General features: G+C 44.2%; 1 protein-coding gene across 5 annotated transcripts in view; it reads left to right on the top strand.

Moving 5' to 3' along the window:
* The window catches only part of SPTBN1 (spectrin beta, non-erythrocytic 1), a 197,324-nt gene that overhangs the window by 123,457 nt on the left and 51,795 nt on the right, over positions 1–22,072 (top strand). For all 5 annotated transcript variants that reach the window (XM_073213209.1, XM_073213215.1, XM_073213219.1 and 2 more), the window contains 2 exons: positions 7,075–7,226; positions 17,666–17,839. In XM_073213209.1, the coding sequence (XP_073069310.1) occupies positions 7,075–7,226; positions 17,666–17,839 (326 nt within the window). The remainder of the gene's footprint in view (positions 1–7,074; positions 7,227–17,665; positions 17,840–22,072) is intronic.

Below are 22,072 nucleotides of genomic sequence, written 5' to 3'. Positions count from 1 at the left end.
TTGTAAGAAACAATTCAGCTGTGAAGGATTTTTGGTACCATACCAGGATAACATTTAGCTACTTAGGACCTGTTCATGTCATTTGGTATTCCTTTCCTGAACAGTCACTGAGACCACCAGCTGTAGCAGGGTTTATCAAGAGCCTGTTGGGCACTGGAGGTTTGGTGATGGTTAACAAATGTTGATTTTGTACCCATTCTGCCAGGCAGTATGTTAAGGCTCTAAACAGATGTAGAATTTGGTCCTTGCCCTGGAGGCGGTTAAGGCTAGTTGAAAAGTTAGGACACAGGATACATAGTAAAAAGATAAGAGACCACATCCCAGCAAATTAAGGACTGTTGTAAAAGCTAATCTTAGCCTGGGTCTTAAAGGAAAGATAAGAGAAGGTGCCTTCCAGGTTAGGAGAGTGGTGTCAACAAAGGTGGGAAAAAAGAATGTGCAAGGTGAGAGTTTGGAACGTGATGAAGGAAACCTGCAGGGTTGGAATACAAAAATGGTGTGTCAGGAATGATCCTAGAGGAAGCCTGTGCCATAGGAGAGGCTGCTTGGGACCCTAGAATGCCAGGCTTAGAGATGCGGACTGTCTTCAGATGCCTGGGTGCCATGCAGGTTTTGGTACAGTGCTGTATCTCTGAAAAACCACTGTTAGGGTAAGCTGACTGTGGCAGTGATGTTTCCGATGAATAGGAATGGGAAAGGCACATGGCAGGGGACTTGAATGATCAGGGGAGGGTGGGGCCTGAAACTATACTAATTGTAGTGAGCTTTTATCCAAACACCCAAAATACATCATTGAAATCATTCTTGTGGCAGCTGATCCTGTACTACTTTATAATATCTTTTGTTATTTTCTGACTTACTATTTTCTTTCTCAGCTAAAATTCTAGTTCATTGAGGGGAAGAGACCTTGACTTAGATAAAGAGTCCTGTGTAATTATGTACTTTGTAAATATTGGAGCTTATTAATGCTCTCAGCTTCAGATTAATCCTCACTTCTCTAGCTGCACAGTGTCACTGACTGACAGCCAGTCCTGCGGTGTGTTCATGGGGCGCTGCTTCATTGTCATGTTTTGGTTGGTTTCTTCTTAGCTTCCTTTCTTGTGGAACCCAAATCCACACCTAACTGTGTCTATACAAAGAAAAATTTGCACATGATTGCCAGCTCTTAAGATAGGCCATTATGTTAGCACAATTCAGGAAGATCCTGATAGAAAATATTCTTGGGTTATACCAGCAGGTTAAGACTATTTGAAAAGTAGAAGAAAGATTTGCCCTTTTCAGCGAGGTATAAAATCAGTCTTTGGGGGAATAATTAATGGAATCATTTATCAGTTCCTGTTTCTGTATTTCCCATTTTCCATCTAGAAATCTTCCTTGCCTTCAGGCCTGCCTTCAACTCTGGCTTCCATCCCTTTCCATAGCCAGATATATGGCATATGGTGAATATAGTTGTTTAGCACTCTTACAGAGGGTGTTGCAAAAAGATGCTGTATAATCATTTCCATAACACACTGGTCTTCTGTTCATCAAAGCTATTTCAATATCCTATAGCTTAATTCAGGCTAACAAGGTGTTCGTTTTTCCAGTTATAGCAGATTCTCCAGAGTAAGGTAATAATGGAGTATTGCAGCCTTTCAAAGTTGAATAGCCATTCTTTAACAAGAAAAGAAATCAGTTATAGGCTTCTAGAAGAGAATGATGGAGAGAATATTCACAGCCCTTTAGTTAGAATTAAGTATGTTCTCTGTTTTAAATATCTCAAACCTTTTTGGTGAGATGCCTTCTGAAAATTTCAAGTTATTTTTCAAAAACAAAAGATGGTGAATCTAGATGCTTAAAGGAGAAGATGTAGCTATACATCCTGATCCCTCTTATACTGACTGAACAGTGGAAGGGACAGAGGACACCCAGGACAACTCCCAAGAACACCCAGCATATGCCAGTTCTGCCCCACCAGCAGGTGGTCCTGAGCAGTCCTTAATGTCACCAAGCCTTGGGCTTTGTGCCCCACCTCCCTGACAGAGTTGCTGTGCAGATCTCATGAGCTTTGAGAAAGTGTAAATTGAGGTAGATGCATGATGGCATTACTGTAGGCATGCCATCTTATAAAGTTCTGTTTTCAGGAAAGAGTACCATAATAGAATTTCACTTAAAATTCACTCCTTACAGGGGTCAGAAGCCATGGGAGATGTTGGCACTCACTCAAAGTTGGGTTTTCTGATCTGCTTTTCAATAGTTCTCATTTTCTATGTGGTTGGCTAATTCATCTCTGAGTGTGAGGAGACGAAAGACTTGGCTGGATCTTCACACTTGGAATCACTTCTGGTTCCCAAGTTCTCAGGGTTCCAAGGATAATTGGTAGCATTTGTGCTTCTGGGAAACTTGTTTGGAGAACAACTTTGATTCCCACTCTTGCATGGATTCACAGCCTGCCTCGGAGGCTGCTGGTTCTTCTTGCCCCTTCACTTGGTGCCCTACTTTTCCTGTCTGTGGACTTCTGGTACTCCAACTGCCTCAAGTCTGGGCTTGTATCAGTAGGTATGCAGTGATGTCCAGGCTACCAGGAGGTAGTAGTATCCTCAGGTACCATCTTGGGTTCCAGTCTGCCTGCCACATTGTGACAGTCATTGCAAAGAGGGGTCTGTGAGGAATGTTAAAACCCAAAGGCCTTTAAGTGGAGGAGTGAGGAAACCTATTTATTCTCTGTAGCTTCAGAGGTGGACTGGACCTCAGTGGGCCACAGAAACAGATCTAGTCTTGATGGAGACACCGTCCAACAACTGGAGTTACCCAGTGATGGAGTAAATCCTTTCACAAGATGGGAAGTTGGATTAGGATGGTGAGGTTATGGGTGATTCTGTGTCTTGTATCACTGAAACTCTTTTTTAGGGTTGTGCTGGGGGCACCGTGATTGAGACCCAAGGCTTTGGAGCCAGCTAACCTGAACAGTTACTAATTCTTCCTCATGGAGCTGGAGTTGCTACATGGATTGTAAAGCATGTAGATAGGTACCTGGGACGTAGTAAGTCCCAGTGAACGCCACTATTATAATAAAAAGAAAGAACAAGCTGGTTTCTTTCTGTCTGACTATTAACAATCTCCTGCCACAAACACACATAGTTCTCCCTTTCTGGGATTTAAAAATAGCTGGCCCAGGTGCAGGAGAAGAGACCCTTTACTTTTAAAAGAAAGTAGATTTAAATGACTTTTGAAGCCTTTTCCCATCCTGACATTCTGTGATCCCTGGTACATTTCTCAGGTGGTTTGAATTGATGAGAGTGCTGTTTTGCAGAGGAAACAGAGACAGAACTAGTTTCATGGGTAGTTACAACAAGCTGGGCACTTTGATGTACATTTTACCTCCTTTCATTTAGTGCTACAGTGGCCTTTAGGTGAGTCTCTATAAATAAATATAATGTGAGGGGCAGGAGACAAACAGTGGAGAGAGACCTGGATCGGGGCTATGTAGGTGTCTGTTCCTGGGGGGCACCACAAGTTCTGGGCGGGACTGGGTGGGAGCCTGCCCCAGTGTCGGGTTCAGACATGTCAGCTCTGGGGAGGAGATGTAGGCATGATTTGGCTTGATTAATAGCGATACCAGGCCTGAAAAGGTAAAAGGAGAACATAAAACCACGTGGGGGCAGAAATCCCTACTGCCACATGGATACAGACCGGGCCCATCCCCATGGTTCTCCTCACCTCTGCTGGCCTCTGCTACTGCTCCTCTGGTTGACAAGGGTGCAGCAGGCCCATGGAATGAGTGGACCTGAGGGCAGGAGACTTCTGCCTTCAGGTGTTCGTCTTTGGTGAGTGCGTTCTGAGACACTGAATGCCAAGTCTGTTTAGTAAGCCCACAGCGTCTCATCCAGGGTTTCTCAATCCAGGCACTACTGACATTTGGGCTGGATAACTGTGTGGGCTCCATCCTGTGCGCTTGCATTTTGCATTATTCTGGCCTCCACCCACTGGGTGCCAGGAGCCACCCACCCACCCCAGGCATGACAATCAAAAATATCTTTAGACCTGGCTGGATGTCCTGTGGGGAGCAAAGTCACCCCAAGTTGAGAACCAAAGCAATATGGAGTTGGTGATGCGCTCTCCTTTCATATCACCAGGTGTGCCTCAGACTCGTGGAACTGCGTGGGGCTAGCTTTCCTCCGCCACTCCCACTGCCTCCTCCGCCACTCCCACCGCCTCCTCATGCAGCCCAAGCTCAGTGGCAGCAGCTCGGAACTGGAAACTCTCTTCCACTGTCTGTGCCAAGGGCCTCCTGTTCCTCCTCAGGCAGGCGTCTGCCTGGTCTGCCCCGGCCTTGCTGGGTCAGGAGTGCCGGGTGATGTCATTGTGCCTTCCCAGGAAGGCTGGGACAAAGGACGAGGCCCCGAGGACATGAAGCCTCATCCTTAAGCAGGCTGCTGGGTAGATTTTTTTCCTCCTTTTTTCCTTCTTCCGGTCTCAGAAATGTTTTGGTTCAGCAAGCACTCCATTGTAAGATGACACGCTAAGCTGGCCAGGCTTTGTGTCTCTGCTGAGCCCGTTTCCTGCCCCTCTGTGTCATAAGGGTGTTGATTCTCGTCCAGTCCCTAGATGGAATCTTCCATGCCTTTTCCAGTGTGGTGGTGTGAGCCTGAAGAACTTAGGTCCTATGTGATCTTTCTATCACACTTATGCTACCTGGAGCCTGCTCATAAGCTGCGTGGAGAATAGAGAATCGGGGAGCAGGAGAAGGGGCAAGAAAGCAAGCTCTCATTCCCTTCATTTGATTTTTAAAAATGTCTCTTCTTCCTCCTGGAGCTTCGGAGGACAGCAGCAGCCCTGGGGGCGCTAGCACTCTTCACTCAGATTGTCAGGCTGTTCAGTTTCTGCCCAGTTCTCTCTGCTCCACCCGTGACCCCTCTGCTGGCCTCATATTGGGGTGGAGGGTGGGGGTTGGGCACCAGCTCTGCAGGACAGGGTGCCCTTGTCAGGGGAGGGTGGGGAGCAGTTACTGCCTCTTGAAGAGGTCCTTGGAATCTCCTTGTAAAGGCATCTGTTCATTTAGAACCTGAAAGAAGCAGGCTGTGTTTTGGTAATGTGAGATTCACCCAAAGGAGAGAAGGCTGGTTGAGAAAAACATTTTGTGCTTGTTTATTTAGAAATATTAATCCAGGCAGGTTTTTGTTTTGATCTTGTTGCCATGATAGAGGCTCCATGTGGGACTTTGAGCCCCAAACCCTTTAATAATACTCCAGGATACCCATCAAGAGCTTGCCTTATTAAAGACATTTCCAACTCCATTGTAGCACATAAAGATGTTATAATTTAGGAAAAAAAGCAATTGTGACTCTAAATGTATCTGAACTGGGAGTTCTTTGCCATCTGTGAAACATACCCAGGTGTAGCTTAATGTGTCTCTGTTCTGCTCTGGACCAGTTCTTTCAAAACAGCCAATCTTAGGCCAAAAAATAAAGCGCCCCACATCACTGTCATAGAGTTACCACCCATCATGATGATTGTGTGATTAATAATGCATATGAGCTTTCTTGTGTGACCTGTCACGGTGTTAATTGGTACATCTCCTTTTTTCAGCCTGCAGTGCGCCTCATGGCCTTTTTCTTATTTCCCCAATTCTGCCCTTTCCAACCCTTTGTCTAGTTTTTGTTGGCCTTTGTCCCTGAAGAAAGGCCTGTTTTCCTCTGGGTGGTCTGTCCTTTTGGGAGAAGCTCGGCTGTGAGAGAAGCTGTTGGCCACAGCAGGTGGCCAGCTGTCTTGGCAGGTGCCTCAGCTGCCTCACCTACCAGTTTGGCAGGAGTAAAGGCTCATCCCCTGTTGCCTCTGCCTCGCTCCTTCCCTTTGGTGGACTGGGTGGAGACCTCAGCAAGGCCTTCCAGGCAGACCTTCCCAGGATACTCTGGCCAGCTGGGAGCTCAGTACCCCCAGGCCACCAGGTACATGCTCCATCAGCAAGTGTGGATTTTAGCGTCATCCAGTGGTATTGAAATATCTAAAAAGTTGTTGGGGTCTGCTCTATTTGTATAGAGTAATATGCTTGCACTGGAAGGTCTTGGATACTTTTCGTACAAATTAATGTTGCTAGAACTAGAAGTGGGACAAGTAACTGACAGAAGGGTAGCTCTGTAGAATACAGGGAGTATAAGTGGGCAGGTCCCGGGCCTTTTCTGTGAATCCTTGTTGAAGGTCTCGGGCAGCCTGCATTTAGAACATTCTGCAAAGGTAAGAAGATTGGAAGCCTATTTGTATGGGATGTGAAGGGCCAGTGCTGGGCACATGTGTCTAGAACTTTATGCTTTCAGTTGGACAAAACTGAATCACTGAAGCTTGAAAAACTTGATGCTGTTGCCTGGGTGGCTTAGATGTGCATCTACCACCCTTCAGACCATAAACTAGCAGTTCCCTTTTCAATGAGTGATTGAAGTTTGGAGATGTTAGTTGTCATACATCTTTTAGAATGTGACACTGAATCCAGTGTCTCAGCATGTTTTTAGGGCCCAGGCCTTGCTCTCCAAATTCCCATCCAGATCTTTTTGTACTCTACCATGTTGCCTGCCATTTTTGCTGTTGTTCATAGGGCGTGTGATTCAGCAGGTAGAAGGGTCATTGCAGATCACTCTCAGGAGTGAGTTAATCTTATCAAGGTGTTACTTGATCCTTTGTTCATGAGGGAAGCAATTGTTTCCTGGCTTTTCTAACCCTAATCTTTCAATATACAGTGTCCTTCCCTCACAGTGGCCTTTTGGAGGAATACTAGCAGTAACATACACATTAGAAACTTTACCAGTCAAATGTTAAACTATTGGGCAGGCCTGCAGAGGATCCTGCTGCCTCTTCAGTAGAGAGGGGAGAAAATGAAATAAATAAGAGCGAGGGATATTCTGCTGGTGGTCTTCTTAGGGGCTCAAATGTTCAAGGACTGTATGACTTCTGTGTTCCCAAAGAGTCTGTCATGCTTAAGAGGAGGCCTCATTAGAGTTCAGTTTTGCTGTTCTTTTGTTGGGGTCTCATAACCCTGCTGGCCCATAACTACTGCTGCCTGTACCATGGTTGGTGGTAAAGTGAGCTCTGCTCTCCTTGCAGATGAGCGTGAAGCTGTGCAGAAGAAAACCTTCACTAAGTGGGTTAATTCCCACCTTGCCCGAGTGTCCTGCCGGATCACAGACCTATACACTGACCTTCGAGATGGACGGATGCTTATCAAGCTGCTGGAGGTCCTCTCTGGAGAGAGGCTGGTAAGTGGAAATGTTTTTAAGTGTCTTGCACCATAAGTGGGGGAAATGTTTTTGCAAAATCAGGTGTGACTTACCTTCTGAATTCTGCATTTAATGATTGAGATTTTCAAGGAGGGAGGGTCTTGAGAAATGAGATAAGCACGTTTAAGAAGGCTCCAGTGTAGCATTCTGAGTCTGGGTGGTGGTCTTGAAATGTAATAAAGTATACTCATTCTGGTAATTTGTGAGGTTGCTGCCCTTGGTTAGAAAGATCTTGGCTGGTGTTCCCATTAAACAGGTCATGATGTTGGAAATTGAAGGGCCAGGCATGGGCGCTGGCTCCAAGATGAATCTGTATCCCACAAGATCATGGAATTTTTAAAAATTGTGTCTTATTGATTCTCTGGAAAATCTGAGCTGCCGTTATAAGGTGGCAAGAATTGAACTCCGTGGTCTCTGACATTTTTTCTTTCTTCCCTGCGTACTTTATTCTGGGGTTGGAGGGAGAGGCTGGTGTTTTGTCATCTCCTTGGAAACTCGGAGCTTCTGATGAATTCTCCATGCTTTTTCAGGGAGAGCAGTTGTCAACATACAGTGAAAAATTTATCCCCATTTTGTTTCCCAGAGCTACCATGGCTGTTTCTGATGTGACTTTGTAATCCTTAAACCCAGGAAGCTTAAAACCAGTCACTAACTGACCCAGCAGGTTTTGTCTGGCTTTGGTTTGCAAATGGATGCTGTCTTCTTCCAGAACTCACACAGTTCCCATAGGTGGTGGTGGGACTGGGCCAGACACTGACGCCCAGGGATAGAGCCCCACATCTGTAGTGACATCACCAGGAAAATATGATGCTGGTGGTTGGCAGGGCTGCCAGAAAGCCTTATTTTTAACTTGGGCTCCACCCTGTAACTTCACAGCCTCACGATTTGCGTGCTGACTGACCCACACACACCTCTGACCACAGGCAGGGGTCTAAGGTTGTATGCTGCCCTATTATTAGCCCACAGACAGAATTGTCTCTTTGAGCTTGGTAAAAACAAAAACAAGAGTCAGAGCTTTCTCTCTCTTTGCCCTGCTGTTGAAGAACGGGGTCTTCAAAAGCTAATGAAGATCACCCATCTTAGCCTTAGTGAGTTTTGTTCGTGCTCTTTGTTCCCAGAGCAGGCAGTTCTTGTTGCCTCATTCTCTTTGAGAGTTTGAGGGTCAAGCTAGACAAACTAGATAAATAAAGGAAGCTCCTACCCAAACTATGGTGGCTGACTTGAAGTATTTGTAGGGTAAGAGTAGGGGCTGTTGGGTCCACATTAAGAGGGCAAAGGCCAGTCATTTATTGCATTTTGATTGTTTTTTTTTCAGGTGAGTTTTGTTTGAGAGCCTAGGCTAGGATTATTGTGACAGTATACTTTTAAATGTAATTTTTGTGACCAGACCTTCCCCCCTACCTTTCAACCTTTTTTTTCTCTTTATGTTTAACTTAGTATGATTGTTTATTGATTTTTCTTTTTTTTTGAAATGTTGTTTTGAAAGTAGCTTTTAAAAAAATCACTAAAGGTCATGTGAACAGAAATTAATTTGAACATTAATTTTTCCAATTGAGTCCAGTCTTCCAGGCTGTAGGGAGTAAATTGTTTACCTTTGAAAGTCCGTAATTCTTTATATAAGAAGATTGTGTTCTGGATAATGTCCACATAATAAATGAGATCAGGCCCATTGCCCTTCATTCTCAACAGGGTAACAAAAATATTAGTAGGGAAAATAAAGTAACCAACAAAACATAATTCTTAGTTATGTGTAGATGCCTCCCACTCCTCTCTTTATTTGCCACTAGCAATAAATTTTTTGCTGCAGCAGCCCAAAGACTTAGGGGAGTGGGGGTAAGGTAGAACATCAGATGGCTGCCATCTCCAGCATCTCAGGCAGTTGGTGCTGGAAATTGTGTTTAGCAATGACATACTACTTTGCAAAACCCCAAGTGCCTTGGTTTCTTTTATTATCCATTCCTCACAGCCAAACCTGATTATAGGTTGGGCAGTCTGATGAATCTTACTCCAAAAATAAGGATACCATAGATAAAGTTAGCTCGACCTCTGGTTCTTTTGGACAGGAGATTTTCAGTCTGTTGGGCCCTATGGTTTATTTGGTTCAGGGAACTTTCTGGAAGGTACACAAACTACTCTGCTGTTGTCTGCAGAGGCTGCTGGGTCTAACTCAAGTTAGAGATCCTCCTTGCAGGAGACACCTCTGTGAGGGCTTGCTGCAAAGGATCCTTGCATACTCAGATTCCAAAACTAATGAGGTGGTTAGAGCTTCCAGGCTTGAGTAAATGAATGTCCACAGCTAAGCATGTACCATCAGATAACATTCAGTCAGCCCTGGGCTTTCTGCACCAGTGATCCAAACCCCGGGTAACTAAACATTTGTACTCCCATCTGCGGCTGGGATTTTAGCGCCAGCACTTACCACCAGCTTGGCAGTAGGTGGCAGATAACTGTTTGAGGGACTAAAGTATCTAAATTTATTTGTATGTTCTTAGAGCCAGTTTACCCCTTTATATAGAAGAGGAAATTTTGACATTTTTACTGAGTGAATTGAAGTTCAAAGACACCTCATCTTAATGATCTGAATAATCCCACCCTGACCTCACCCTGCATTTTGGTGCAATAAAATTTTAATTAAATTTGGGTAGGTTTTAGGCAGGCATTTTGGTTATCAAGGCATGTGATTCTGATGTACTGGCAGATATCAGTGGGTGGAAATTCCCTTTTCTGGCCCTGGTTTGGGCAAGGTCTATAACTGGAAGTGCCCCTCTCTTTGCTTTAGTTATGTCAGCTTAAGGAGCAGTGAAGAGACTGCTGCTGGATTAGGTGGGATTGTTTTGGTGACAGAGAAAAGCCATTCCTTTCCAATATTTTATTCTGAAATTAGTATGGACTCTTAATTAATTCTATGTAAAGGTCTCACTTTAAAATTCCCTAAAAAATACAGACCCACCACTGACTTTAGCATCACCCCAAGCAGGTAAAAGCAGGGAGTACAGAGCCTGTGCTGTCACCTTGTCATTGGTCCCAGATCCTAGGACCAGATGAAGATGTGTTCCATGGCAACACCGACTTTTGCAGGGAGGGGACATAATATTTTTAGGCCTGTATGTAGGTGGTGGAGTGGAGCCTACAGGTCATACATAACCCAGGTCTGAGGCTTGCCTTTGCCTGCCCTCTTGCTTCATGGGCCTCAGCAGTGAAGAATGGTTCTAAGAAGGACAGCCAGTGTTCTGCCTTGCTCCTGTCCAACTGAGCCCTCACCTCTGACAGAGAGGACAAGGTTTTCTGAACACTCCTGCCCTCCCCTGGGCACCCACCATTTCAAATAGCAGATAACACTGATTTTTTGCTTGCCTGCTGTTTGACTGATATTCTGTCTTCTTACTCTGTTAATCAGTCTCAGAGAAGAGAAGCAAACAGAAGAGGATTTTTTTTTTCTTTTGGTCACCATTAATTCCAGAACAGGCTGAGCTAGATGGAAAAGATAGATTTACCATGAGATCTGTTAAGCCCTAAGTCCGCCATTGAACTGTTCTGAGTTTTACATAAAGCCTTTGTTAGAAGAACTATACTAATGTGTATTGTAGTTGGAAGGGGGTTTTACGGACTGGCCACAGAACCTACCTGTTGTTTGTAGTGTCATTGTGTGGCAGTATTTGCTTTTGTTCCGAACAACCAGCCACAAAAGAATGCTGCCTTTAAATTGTGGTCTGAATTGTGCAAATGTGAAAAGTGAATTAATAGCCGCAGTTCATATGATAAAGTACTGAGTGGATGGCCTAGTCCTAGAGTTCAGAAGGGAAAAGCCGTCTGCTGGATGGGGTGTCAAGAAACCCTAGTAAGTGGGCAGAGTTCCAGCTAGATCAAGGAGGAGAGGTGTAGGTAGGGATAGCCAGAGAATATATGGGTCCCGTGTCTGCTGTGAGGAAAGGTGAAGAAGAGTTTAGGGATGGGTGTTAGGAGGGAACTTGGTGTAGGGAAAGCATCCCTGCTAAACTGGAGCTCGTTTTTGGAAGAAATGATGATGATAATTTCAGGATGTGTCACTTAGTTGTTCACCTTTATGCACATTATGTTACTTAGTTCTCACAGTCTAATGAAGTGGGCAACTTAAGCTTTATAGAAGAAACTGACAGAGTGAACAGGCTCTTGGCCAAGGCCAGTATCACTGGTAAGTAATACAACTTGGACTCCAGCCCACTCTCCTACTTGTCCCCTTCTTTCCCACTGAACCTGCTGAAGGAGATTATGCTCCTTGGAGTGGGCCCCAACCAGTGAGGAGACAGGCAAGAACCGGTAGAACCCAGTGTGTCGTTCCATGGTTAATTTTAATTGGGCAAGAATTGCCTATAATCTTCTTAAAGCTCAAAGTTTGATGTGTAGGAGGTGTTGGTTACTAAATATGAAATAAAGTTAGCTATATAGCTGACTGTTGTATTGTTCTTAAAGTAAGCAAGAAAGAAGGTTTTTCCAAATTGTTGCAGATCTCCAAAAAAATTTCCAGTGTATTTTTGGAAGAAGTCCACGTATAAGTGGACCCACACAGTTCATACCCGTATTGTTCAAGGGTCAAGTGTATATTGCATTAGAGGAGATTGTGGAATTAATGCTTCCCATCCAACCTGCTGTATTAAGTAGAGACGTGTGTGTGTGTGGTGAAAATCTACTCTGATTAGAAGATAAAAATACAGGCAAGCATCTGTCACATTGGTATACTGAGACCAGCAGATGCATTAGAATTCACCATGTGTGCTAGCAAGTCTTCTACCTTCCGACACCTAGATTGTGTTTTACAGATGGAAGTGCCTTCAGTGGTACTGAGTTAGGTCCCTTCGTTTCATAGGTACTGTAACCCGGAAAAAGTGGCTGGCAAGGCTGCCCGCTGGTGTGTGGCACGCCTAGGCCTGCAGTTGGCCTCCTCACTTCCCAGGGCTGATGGGTGGTGCTCTGTCCACCCTTCAGCCCTAGGACAGCTGTTGCTTCAGATGGCTGAAAGGTAGCTTTGGATACCCCCGGAGAGAAATAGCAGGAGCAGGGTTGCCAGGGTGGAACAGAGTGGTCCAGCTCTCTAGGGGCTTCCCCGTACACTCTGCAGGAAATCCTTCCTGATGTCTTCTTTTTTACTCAAGGGGGCCAGATCCATTCCAGGAAACATTTTCCATCTCTAGGCTCTGACAGAAACCCTGCTGTTGTAAATATTCCATAGAAAATCCTCATGGCCCTACCGGGTATAATTGACCTAAACTCAAGGCTGGGCAGGCATCTGGGCAGAGCCACGTGGGAGGAGCCATCCGGCTCCCTCATTCCTTTCTAAGGGCCTCAGTTGGCTCAGGTGAATATGCCGAAGGCTGCACAGTTTCTCAGAGGCAGGGCCAGGACCAGCTACTCTAATAACAGTTACGTTGTCAGATGCTAGAGGTGGTTCTTGAGCCCTGTTATTCCCACTCTTCCTGTGACATCTGCAAGAAGATGGGTCTGGAGCAAGGCCTGGCATGGAGCTGTGGTGGATATAGATCTGGGACTAGAAAGGACAGAAGAGACCTTGGGAAGGGGAAACAGGAAAAGTTTGTGCAAAACAGGAACACACGCCTTGGTGAGGGTGGAGCAGGGGAGCTTGTTCCGGTGGTTTAAAGGAGGATCAGTAAAAATAGGCATTTCTCAGAGGAACCTTGTTTCTTAGGCACGTAGGAGTCTGGTATTCATCCTGGTCATCCACGTTAATGGCATTTCAAACTGCCTCATCAGAAATGCACATGTGGCCATGGGAATGGACCTGTGTCACACTAGGAATTTGACAATAATTAATGGAGGCAAGCAGGGAATGCTCCTTTTCTTGGCATAATCGGTGGCTCTTAGGGTGAGGCCTCAGAAAATGTTTATTACTGAGAGATGCACCCCTCCCCCTAGCTCCATTGTGTTCAGTTTGCTCCATTGTTATGTCTTCTTCCTTTTGAGAAGATGGAAGTTCAGTAATATAAAAATAGCTTTTTTTTTTTTTTTTTTTAAAGAAAACTATCTGCCAGATGGAAATTGAGTCTCTTTATTTCCTTTCATGTGGAAATGTGTACGGCTCTTTCTTGGTGTAGTGTAAAGAGACTGAGCTTTGGAATCCTGGCCCTCCGCAACTATCTGCATGCATTAGTTCATTGCTCTAAACCAGTGTGTTGTTATCCGTAAAATGACAAGAATCATTATTATTATTATTATTATTATATGATGTGACTCTGAGGATAAAATGTAATAACAGACATAAACCACCTGACAGAGGTTAACAAAATTGCTCAATAAATGGCCTGGAATTTTTAGGTCCCTGGAATATTTTAGAAGTCTCTTCCAAAGCCAATAGAGCACAAGACTTGGGAGTTGATATACTTGAGTTTTAATCTTGATTCTTACTGGCCCATGTTTTGTGCCACCAGTACATCATTTAACTTCACCATGTCTAGTTTATTCTTTTGGTTTAAAAGGATTAATCCGCCATTGAAGATGAGTGAGCTTCAACTGAGATGAAACGTGGGGAAGTGTTTAAAAATCGTAAAGGTGGTATTGTGAGGTGGTAAAGCAGCACATCCCCTGATAACTGTTACTGTGCAGTAGCCTAGTTTGAATTCTTAGCTGTAGAGCAGTAATAATAATATTTAAAATAGCTCTGTAAATCATGCTGGTTTCCTAATACGCTTTAAATTACAGAGTACTTACTACGTATAGGAGCCTCAGGTGTTGAAATTCGGGTATTTTCACATTTTCTCTCCACCTCATCCCATGTGCCCTCCCTTGGGACACAAACCAGCCATGTTTTTCTCTACCACCTTTTCATTCTAGTCCAGCATTTAATTTCTGGCATCAGGATTAAGAGTGGTACTATCTTCACTATTTTGGGGTAGTCTCTTCTGGTTTAAATTTGCCTTTCAACTGACATGTATCAACTTTTCTGAAACTTAGAGAGTTCTATCAGACCCTAAACATTTCCTGTTGACTTCAGAGACATGTGTTACTTCTAAACAATTAAAAGCCAAAGTGGCAGGGAGGGGGCAGAGTCTCCTTTCTTTGGTGTTAAGAAGAACTCTCAGGAGGAAAATACTTGGGGCACCCGTTGCTGGTAGAGGGACACTTGGGGGTTTGAGAACACTGTAATGATTAGCTTACCATTCATTTATGTAGCATACCTTTTCGAAGATAATTATCGATGTTATCCCCATTTTGTGAATGAACAGTTGAGGTGTAGGCAGGGAAATTGTAACTTGAATGTAGAACTGTTAACATCAGAATCATTACCTTCTACGTTAAATTGATCAACAAAGCATGTTGCAGAGGTCTGGTTTGCTCATGTCTGACGTTATAAAAGATGTAAAGGCCAGGAGCTGTAAGAGATTTTTTTTTGAAAAGAAACTTTAGGGACAGAGAAGCAGAACATCATCCTCTCCCCTGCAGTCCACCATTCTGGTTTGATTTGGGAAGAGTTGAAAAAAAGTTGGGGGGTAGTTTGCCATTTCCTCTGTCTTTTGGAAATAGGTGAGGTTTGTTTGTGTTTTAACCATTTGAAGGTATCTCATCATTTACCTTAAGAGGGTTGTCTGTCATTTTCATTTCATCCTTCCTGTGTCTCCCACTGTAGTTGCTAATAGCTATTGCTTGCCAGGGACTTGAGTCGCGTCTAGGTCTGGAGTGAGCCATCCATAGCTCATCTGGCATTGTTAGTCAGGACCAACTTGGGGTCCCTGTGACATGACCTTAGTTTACCCCAACCTGCAGGAAAATGGACCTCTTCTATAGTCCCTCCCCCACACCCCTACAGCCTTGCACCTGTACTCATGTGGAAAGAAGCACATATTCCACTGAGATTTTTTAGAGGGAGAATAAAGGCTTGGAATTGTCTCGTGTGTTTGAGGGTGAGATTTTCAAGATAAAGTCTAAAAGAACAATGGTGGTACCTGATGGAGCCTCAGAAGACAGTGACGGCCCCAGTCTATTCCTTTTTCTTCCCCGCCTTAGCACCTTGTTAACTCCATCCCACACTGTTCCTCTGTAGCTCAGTTAGGAAATACCCCTTTCTGCCCTCACAGAGGAATACGTGGGAGAATGTCTGCTGCAGTTAGAAGAATGGTTCTGTCCTCATTACTTTGCACTTCTCTGCATGGAGACCCCCTCTTTGTGATTGAAACAGGCTATGTAGGCAGACCCTGTCACTGGTCAGGCACATAATCATTGGGGTGAGAGGAAAGGCCTTGAAACAGCTAAAAAGAAATGGCCGAAGCCCCTGTACCAGAATTCACACACCTTCTTAGTGGCAGTTAACCTGCATCCCTCACCTTTGAACAAATGTTAACCTGGAGCCTCATGCAGTCCAGATGCCACTTGGATATAAGAGGCTGCTGTGAAGAGTCACTTTGTTAGCTGTAAGAGGTGACTGCTAATCCCTAGGAGATCAGAAGAACTGAAAGTGTATACATGAGAAGCAGATGCAGAATTCTGAGACTTCTTACTGAGGGCCAATAGGCCCACCCACCTCATCAGGGACATCGCAGGGTCCATGCACCTCTCTGCATCTGAGGAGAGGAGCCTAGTGATGCCTGGGGATGGGGCCAATGTGAGGTTTACAGGCAAACCTTTGAGAGAGCGTCAGTGGCGGCCTCAATCCAGTCTATAGAGTCAGAGTCATAGAATTTTAAGTTGAGCACACTCCTTTTAATCTGATCTTTTTCTTACCTCATTAGATTGCTGGATTTTGATGTAATGTTACCACTTCATATAACATACGTAACAAATCCTAGCATTTCCCACATATCTGAAATAAATTAATTGTGAAGTGTCTGAAGATAAAAATGCCTTTTTGGGGGTGGGAGTATAAAGAAAACTAGAATAGTGTGAAAAGCTTGACTTTTAGAGACATTCCTTTTTCCATTGCTATTTGAAAGTAGAATCTGATGTTTGTGGTAATGCTTCTGCATGTAATCTTACTTTACTAGGATCAAAGCACAGTCTTCTATTGTTTTTTGGTAGAAGAGGAGGAAGTTAAGGAAAAACCAACATATTCTGAGATTGGGCAGACTTAAAATGGATACTTGCTATCCGTCATCTTCTTTTCAGATGTTTTCCATCTAGCAAAGAACTGAGGATCTCAACTAAAGAGGAGAAAAGGGGAAAGGGGGAAAGCGGTAAGACCCTATGTGGGACTGGCTGTCACCCTTCCCTGGGTGTACCCAGGTTGCTGCACAGCTGGCTGCCTTCTCCCCGTGGCTCTTAGCAGACACTGTGCCCAGTCCATCTGCAGGCATTTGGGCCACTACCATTCTGGTGTGGTTCGCACAGGCTGCCGAGAAAATAGCAGACTCATGAAGCGTCGACCCTGGCCTCAAGAAGCTAATCGTTGGAATAATACATGAAACAACAGCAAAAATAAAAGATGATGATTAGTTCCCAAACTCTGTGGCCCAGAGCCTAAATGTGTATATTTGAGGGGAAGGGAGATGTGTGAAAACTGGAATGGTTGGAAGTGTCTCCTGGAAAGATGTGCCTTGAAAGTTGGATGTGGTGTGGCAGGATGGCCAAGGAAACATGGGGGCTGGGGAGGTAGGATAGCGGCCACCAAGTCAGCCAGGCCGAGTGCAGGCCATGCATCTGCCCAAGAGGCAGCCTCTGCTAGAGGAGTGATGGGAAGGAGAAAGGCCTGTGGGAAGGGCGGAGCTGGAGGCAGCTGACTTGAGCTTGCTCCCAAAACAGTACATGATACAGGCCCATTGAAAATTTTATGTGCGTATATATGTATGTCTAATCTTTAACGTTTGCTTTGTTTTTTGAAAATGTTCATCTTCCAAGGGCCTCTTGGATTTTGATAGAACTAGGTAAAAGGAAAGGACATTTGGGATATTCGGTTTAGACTACTCTCTTATTTTTTTCCTTTATCTTACTTCTCAGTAAGTCATACCCTTTTACTGAACCCTGCCCGTCACCCTTACAAAACCCACACTTGGAAATTCTGATGTGGTGGTGTGTCCCTTTTTATCACTTTGAGCCAACCTTAGGAAATCTCAACCCAGCAGGTGGTAAGCCAGTTTTACATCTAAAGCAGTCAGAAAATCCGTGGAGGTGTTTGCCGTGCATCTGCAAAAACCTGTGGATTGTAGCAGTAGCTCCAAAGCTCTTTATGAAAACTGGGTTCCAGCTTCTATAAGCATTTCTAAATTATGTAGCTTCCATGATCAAACAAATGTTTACAGAGTGATCCACAACCATCCCTTGGGTAAACTTTTGTCTTCTAAGGCTATTAGATAAGTGCTGTCCTTGGACTGTATGAGCACACATTTCTTAAGATTTTAGTTTGGGTAGGAGAGTGCAGGGCACGCTCTTTGGGCCGTAGCCGGGAGCCAGTTTCTGCCCCATTGGATGATCTCTTTCTACCTTTGCTCACCTGTTTCTAGCCTAAACCCACCAAGGGACGAATGCGCATCCATTGTCTGGAAAATGTGGACAAGGCCCTTCAGTTCCTGAAGGAGCAGAGAGTCCATCTTGAGAACATGGGGTCCCACGACATTGTGGATGGAAACCACCGGCTGACCCTTGGCCTCATCTGGACCATCATCCTGCGCTTCCAGGTAAGAGACTTGGCTCAGGGATTCTGCCTTCCTCCTGGGTAAGAGCATCCTTGTGCAGCTGCCCTCCCCATTCCAGAGGGACTGGGAAGACCAGGTTGAAATGGCATCTTAGAATCACATGTGTGGAGCTGTGAGTCACATCCAGCTGCCCTATGGGCATGGGGCAGCTGTCGCATCCTCCTCCCTTAGTTCTGCTAACCCTGAAAGCCTTGGCTGTCCTGTCAGATGGGAGAGTTTCTGGGCGGCATCCCAGCCCACCACTTCACCCGTGCCATCCCCAGACGTCTGCTGTGTGCTGCTCAGCTTTCCAGGAGCAAAGGTCTAGGGATGTGCATGATGGAAGGTTACTAGCACTAGACTGTCCAAACTCGGCCAGGTTGTAGCATGTATCAGAATATTTTTAGGAGAAGCTGTTTAGGATTATGATACTTGTGGGTCCATTTTCACCTCCTCATCCTCCTTTGGATGTGAGGAAGCAGTTTTCAGGGGCAGTGTGCAAAAAAAGCCTTATCCTTGTTTGAATTGATAGCCATTTTATGGGTTTGTTATGTTTGGGGGCAAGGCTCTAAGTAGTAGAAGTACTATAAGTCAGAAGGTACTCAAGGTAATTTTGTCTAATTGCTTCACATTACCAAGAAAGGGATGAGCCTTGCTCAGGATCACACAGCCAGCTGGGGCTGTAGTGCATGCTTCTGACCCCTGAGGAGAGGGCTCAGCCTTTCAGGACTGTGAAACACCTCTGGGCTGATGAGTGGTTCTTTCTCCAGGTGAATGCTTCATGCTCTTGCTTGTCAATTAAAATTTGAAATGCAGGAAACACTTCTTACCATAGTGTCAGGTTACTCTGCAAACAAAGTCCTAATAGTCCTGTCTCCTTGGTGGCTGTGTTCTGTGCTTTTCCTTCCTGTTGTACCACTTTGAAAAAAAGTCTGATTGATTTTTCTGTGTAAATAAAAACCACACCAAAAAAGGAAAAAACAGAAATCAGATTATAGCTTTCTTTGTATCCTTTTTAAAACTCCAAAATCAGCCTGTAAACATCGTTTTCCTTCTTGCTCCCCCTGGGATTGGGCCTGAGTTTACCGTGTCCTGGGTGTTAATGTGGGAGGATGGCGTAGGGAGCTAAAAAAGAGCTCTACAGAGAAACTTCCTGAATGGGTGGTTCCCAAGACTGGCTTACCATCTGACTCCCTGCGGAAACTTTTTACTAACTCAGATTACCCAGCCCCAGCCTTGGTGATTGTGAATAAGCAAGTCTGAGGAGGAACCACTTCTAATGACATCGTTCATGGAATTAATTACAACAATCAACGACTTTATTTTGCAAACAGAACTCTTACATAGGCTTCTGTCATTTAGCTCCTGAATTATTAGAAAGTGAAGTGAATATCATTACGTTCACTGATTATTGCTCTCAGTCTTAGGCCAACTGAGGTGAAATTATCGGGACAATCCTTGAGCCTCACGTCAGTTGTGTAGAGTAAGATGTTCTATTTCTATTGCCTGGGGCCTGTAGTAATCCAATCATGGAAGGGCATACTGCTGGTGGACCTTCATGTCAGGTCAGTGCCCACAGTGGTCAGCTGGCACCACAGCCCTCTCCTGGATTCTCAACAGGAATTGGGTTGAGTCATTGACTAATCAGCTTCCTGACAGATTGCCTTTTTTCTGTACTTAAATTTGTAAATGCTGACAACGACTTTCTCTTTTTCATTTGAGGCTAGAAACACAGGCTGCCCATGTCACTTCACAGCCTGCAGTATTGGTGTCTTACATGACCCCGGTTTCTCCAGCAGCTTTCTTAAATCATAACCCTTTCCAAGCGTGTTGGTTCTGCATCAGCTGAGGCCTAGCTTACTTTCTGTATGAAGCTTCCCCATATATCTACAAAATCTCTTTCCTGCCAGCTCCTGATTTTACAGCCTTGTCTCAGCGTTTCAGTGTGTGTGTGCGTGTGTCCGTGTCCAGAGCCCCCAGGACATGGCCTGGCCTGTCTGTGTGTAGCAGATATCCATTAAATCCATATGTGATGACATACAGGGTTTATGCTGCTGTCCCTTTAAAAGAAGGTGTGGGAAACTGGGATGAAAATCTGAGTTTGCCCTGTCTGTAAATAGGGAGTTAATGTACATTTCAGAAGGTAGGCTACGTGTGTTTTAAATGTACAAATGTGGAAACAGGTTCCCTTCTTCACACAGGAGCATAAGAAAGTTGTCAGGGGTTAATGTATAACATTCCACCTGCGTTTTTTGGTGAGTCTGTATTCTCACCTCTTCAGTGAGAGTTACTCTTTCACATTTACTTTCTGTACATGAGCTAATGATCCTAATAATAGAACATGGAGTTTATGCAAACTCGGATTTTGAATATTTACCACAGTTAAAAATGGAGAGGTTTTTTTTAAGAGGTATAATGATTTTAAATCTAAGTGTTTTTTCTAGTTGAAAGTTTCGAATTTTTTAATCTTTTTTAAAATTTTATTTTGGTATCATTACTCTACAATTACATAAGGAACATTATGTTTACTAGACTACCCCGATCACCAAGTTCCCCCCACATTCCCCATTGCAGTCACTGTCCATCAGCATAGTAAGATGTTGTAGAATCACTACTTGTCTCCTCTGTGTTGTACAGCCCTCCCATGTCCCCACACACATTATACATGCTAATCGTAATGCCCCCTTTCTTTTCTCCCCTCCCCACCCCCCCACCCTTTATCCCTCTGTTCCCACCCATCCTCCCCAGTCCTTTTCCTTTGATAACCATTAGTCCATTCTTGGGTTCTGTGCTTCTGCTGCTGTTTTGCTTCTTCAGTTTTTCCTTTGTTCTTATACTCCACAGGTGAGTGAAATCATTTGATACTTGTCTTTCACCACCTGGCTTATTTCACTGAGCATAATACCCTCTAGCTCCATCCATCCATGTTGTTGCAATTGATAGGATTTGTATGGCTGAATAATATTCCATTGTGTATATGTACCACAGCTTCTTTCTCCATTCATCTACTGATGGACACTTAGGTTGCTTCCATTTCTTGGCTATTGTAAATAATGCTTCTATAAACATAGGGGTGCATCTGTCTTTTTCAAACTGGGCTGCTGCATTCTTAGGGTAAATTCCCAGGAGTGGAATTCCTGGGTCAAATGGTATGTCTATTTTGAGCTTTGTGAGGAACCTCCATACTGTTTTCCACAATGGTTGAACTAGTTTACATTTCCACCGGCAATGTAGGAGGGTTCCCGTTTCTCCACAACCTCGCCAACATTTGCTGCTGTTTGTCTTTTGGATGGTGGCAATCCTTACTGATGTGAGGTGGTATCTCATTGTGGTTTTAATTTGCATTTCTCTGATGACTAGCAATGTGGAGCATCTTTTCATGTGTCTGTTGGCCATCTGAATTTCTTCTTTGGAGAACTATCTGTTCAGCTCCTCTGACCATTTTTTAATTGGATTATTTGCTTTTTGTTTGTTGAGGTGTGTGAGCTCTTTATATATTTTGGATGTCAACCCTTTATCCGATCTGTCATTTATGAATATATTCTCCCAAACTGTAGGATGCCTTTTTGCTCTCTTGGTGGTGTCCTTTGCTGTCCTTTTCAGCTTGATGTAGTCCCACTCGTTCATTTTTGCTTTTGTTTCCCTTGCCCAGGGAGATATGTTCATGAAGAAGTCACTCATGTTTATGTCCATGAGATTTTTGCCTATGTTTTTTTCTAAGAGTTTTATGGTTTCATGACTTACATTCAGGTCTTTGGTCCATTCTGAATTTACTTCTGTGTATGGGATTAGACAATGATCCAGTTTCATTCTCTTACATGTAGCTGTCCAGTTTTGCCAACACCAGCTGGTGAAGTAGCTGTCATTTCCCAATTTTATGTCCATGGCTCCTTTATCATGTATTAATTGATCATATATGTTTAGGTTAACATTTGGACTCTATTCTGTTCCACTGGTCTGTGGGTCTGTTCTTGTGCCAGTACCAAATTGTCTTGATAACTGTGGCTTTGTAGTAGAGCTTAAAGTTGGGAAGCCAGATCCCCCCTGCTTTATTCTTCCTTCTCAGGATTGCTTTGGCTATTCAGGGCCTTTTGTGGTTCCATATGAGTTTTAAAACTATTTGTTCCAGTTCGTTGAAGAATGCTGTTGGTGTTTTGATAGGCATTGCATTGAATCTGTAGATTGTTTTAGGCTGGATGGCCATTTTTGACAATATTAATTCTTCATAGCCAAGAG

The sequence above is a fragment of the Manis javanica genome, chromosome 1, assembly GCF_040802235.1.
Source record: "Manis javanica isolate MJ-LG chromosome 1, MJ_LKY, whole genome shotgun sequence".
Classification (NCBI taxonomy): Eukaryota; Metazoa; Chordata; class Mammalia; order Pholidota; family Manidae; genus Manis; species Manis javanica.
Note: the sequence above shows the minus strand (reverse complement) of the source record. Positions and strands in the feature narration are given on the sequence as shown.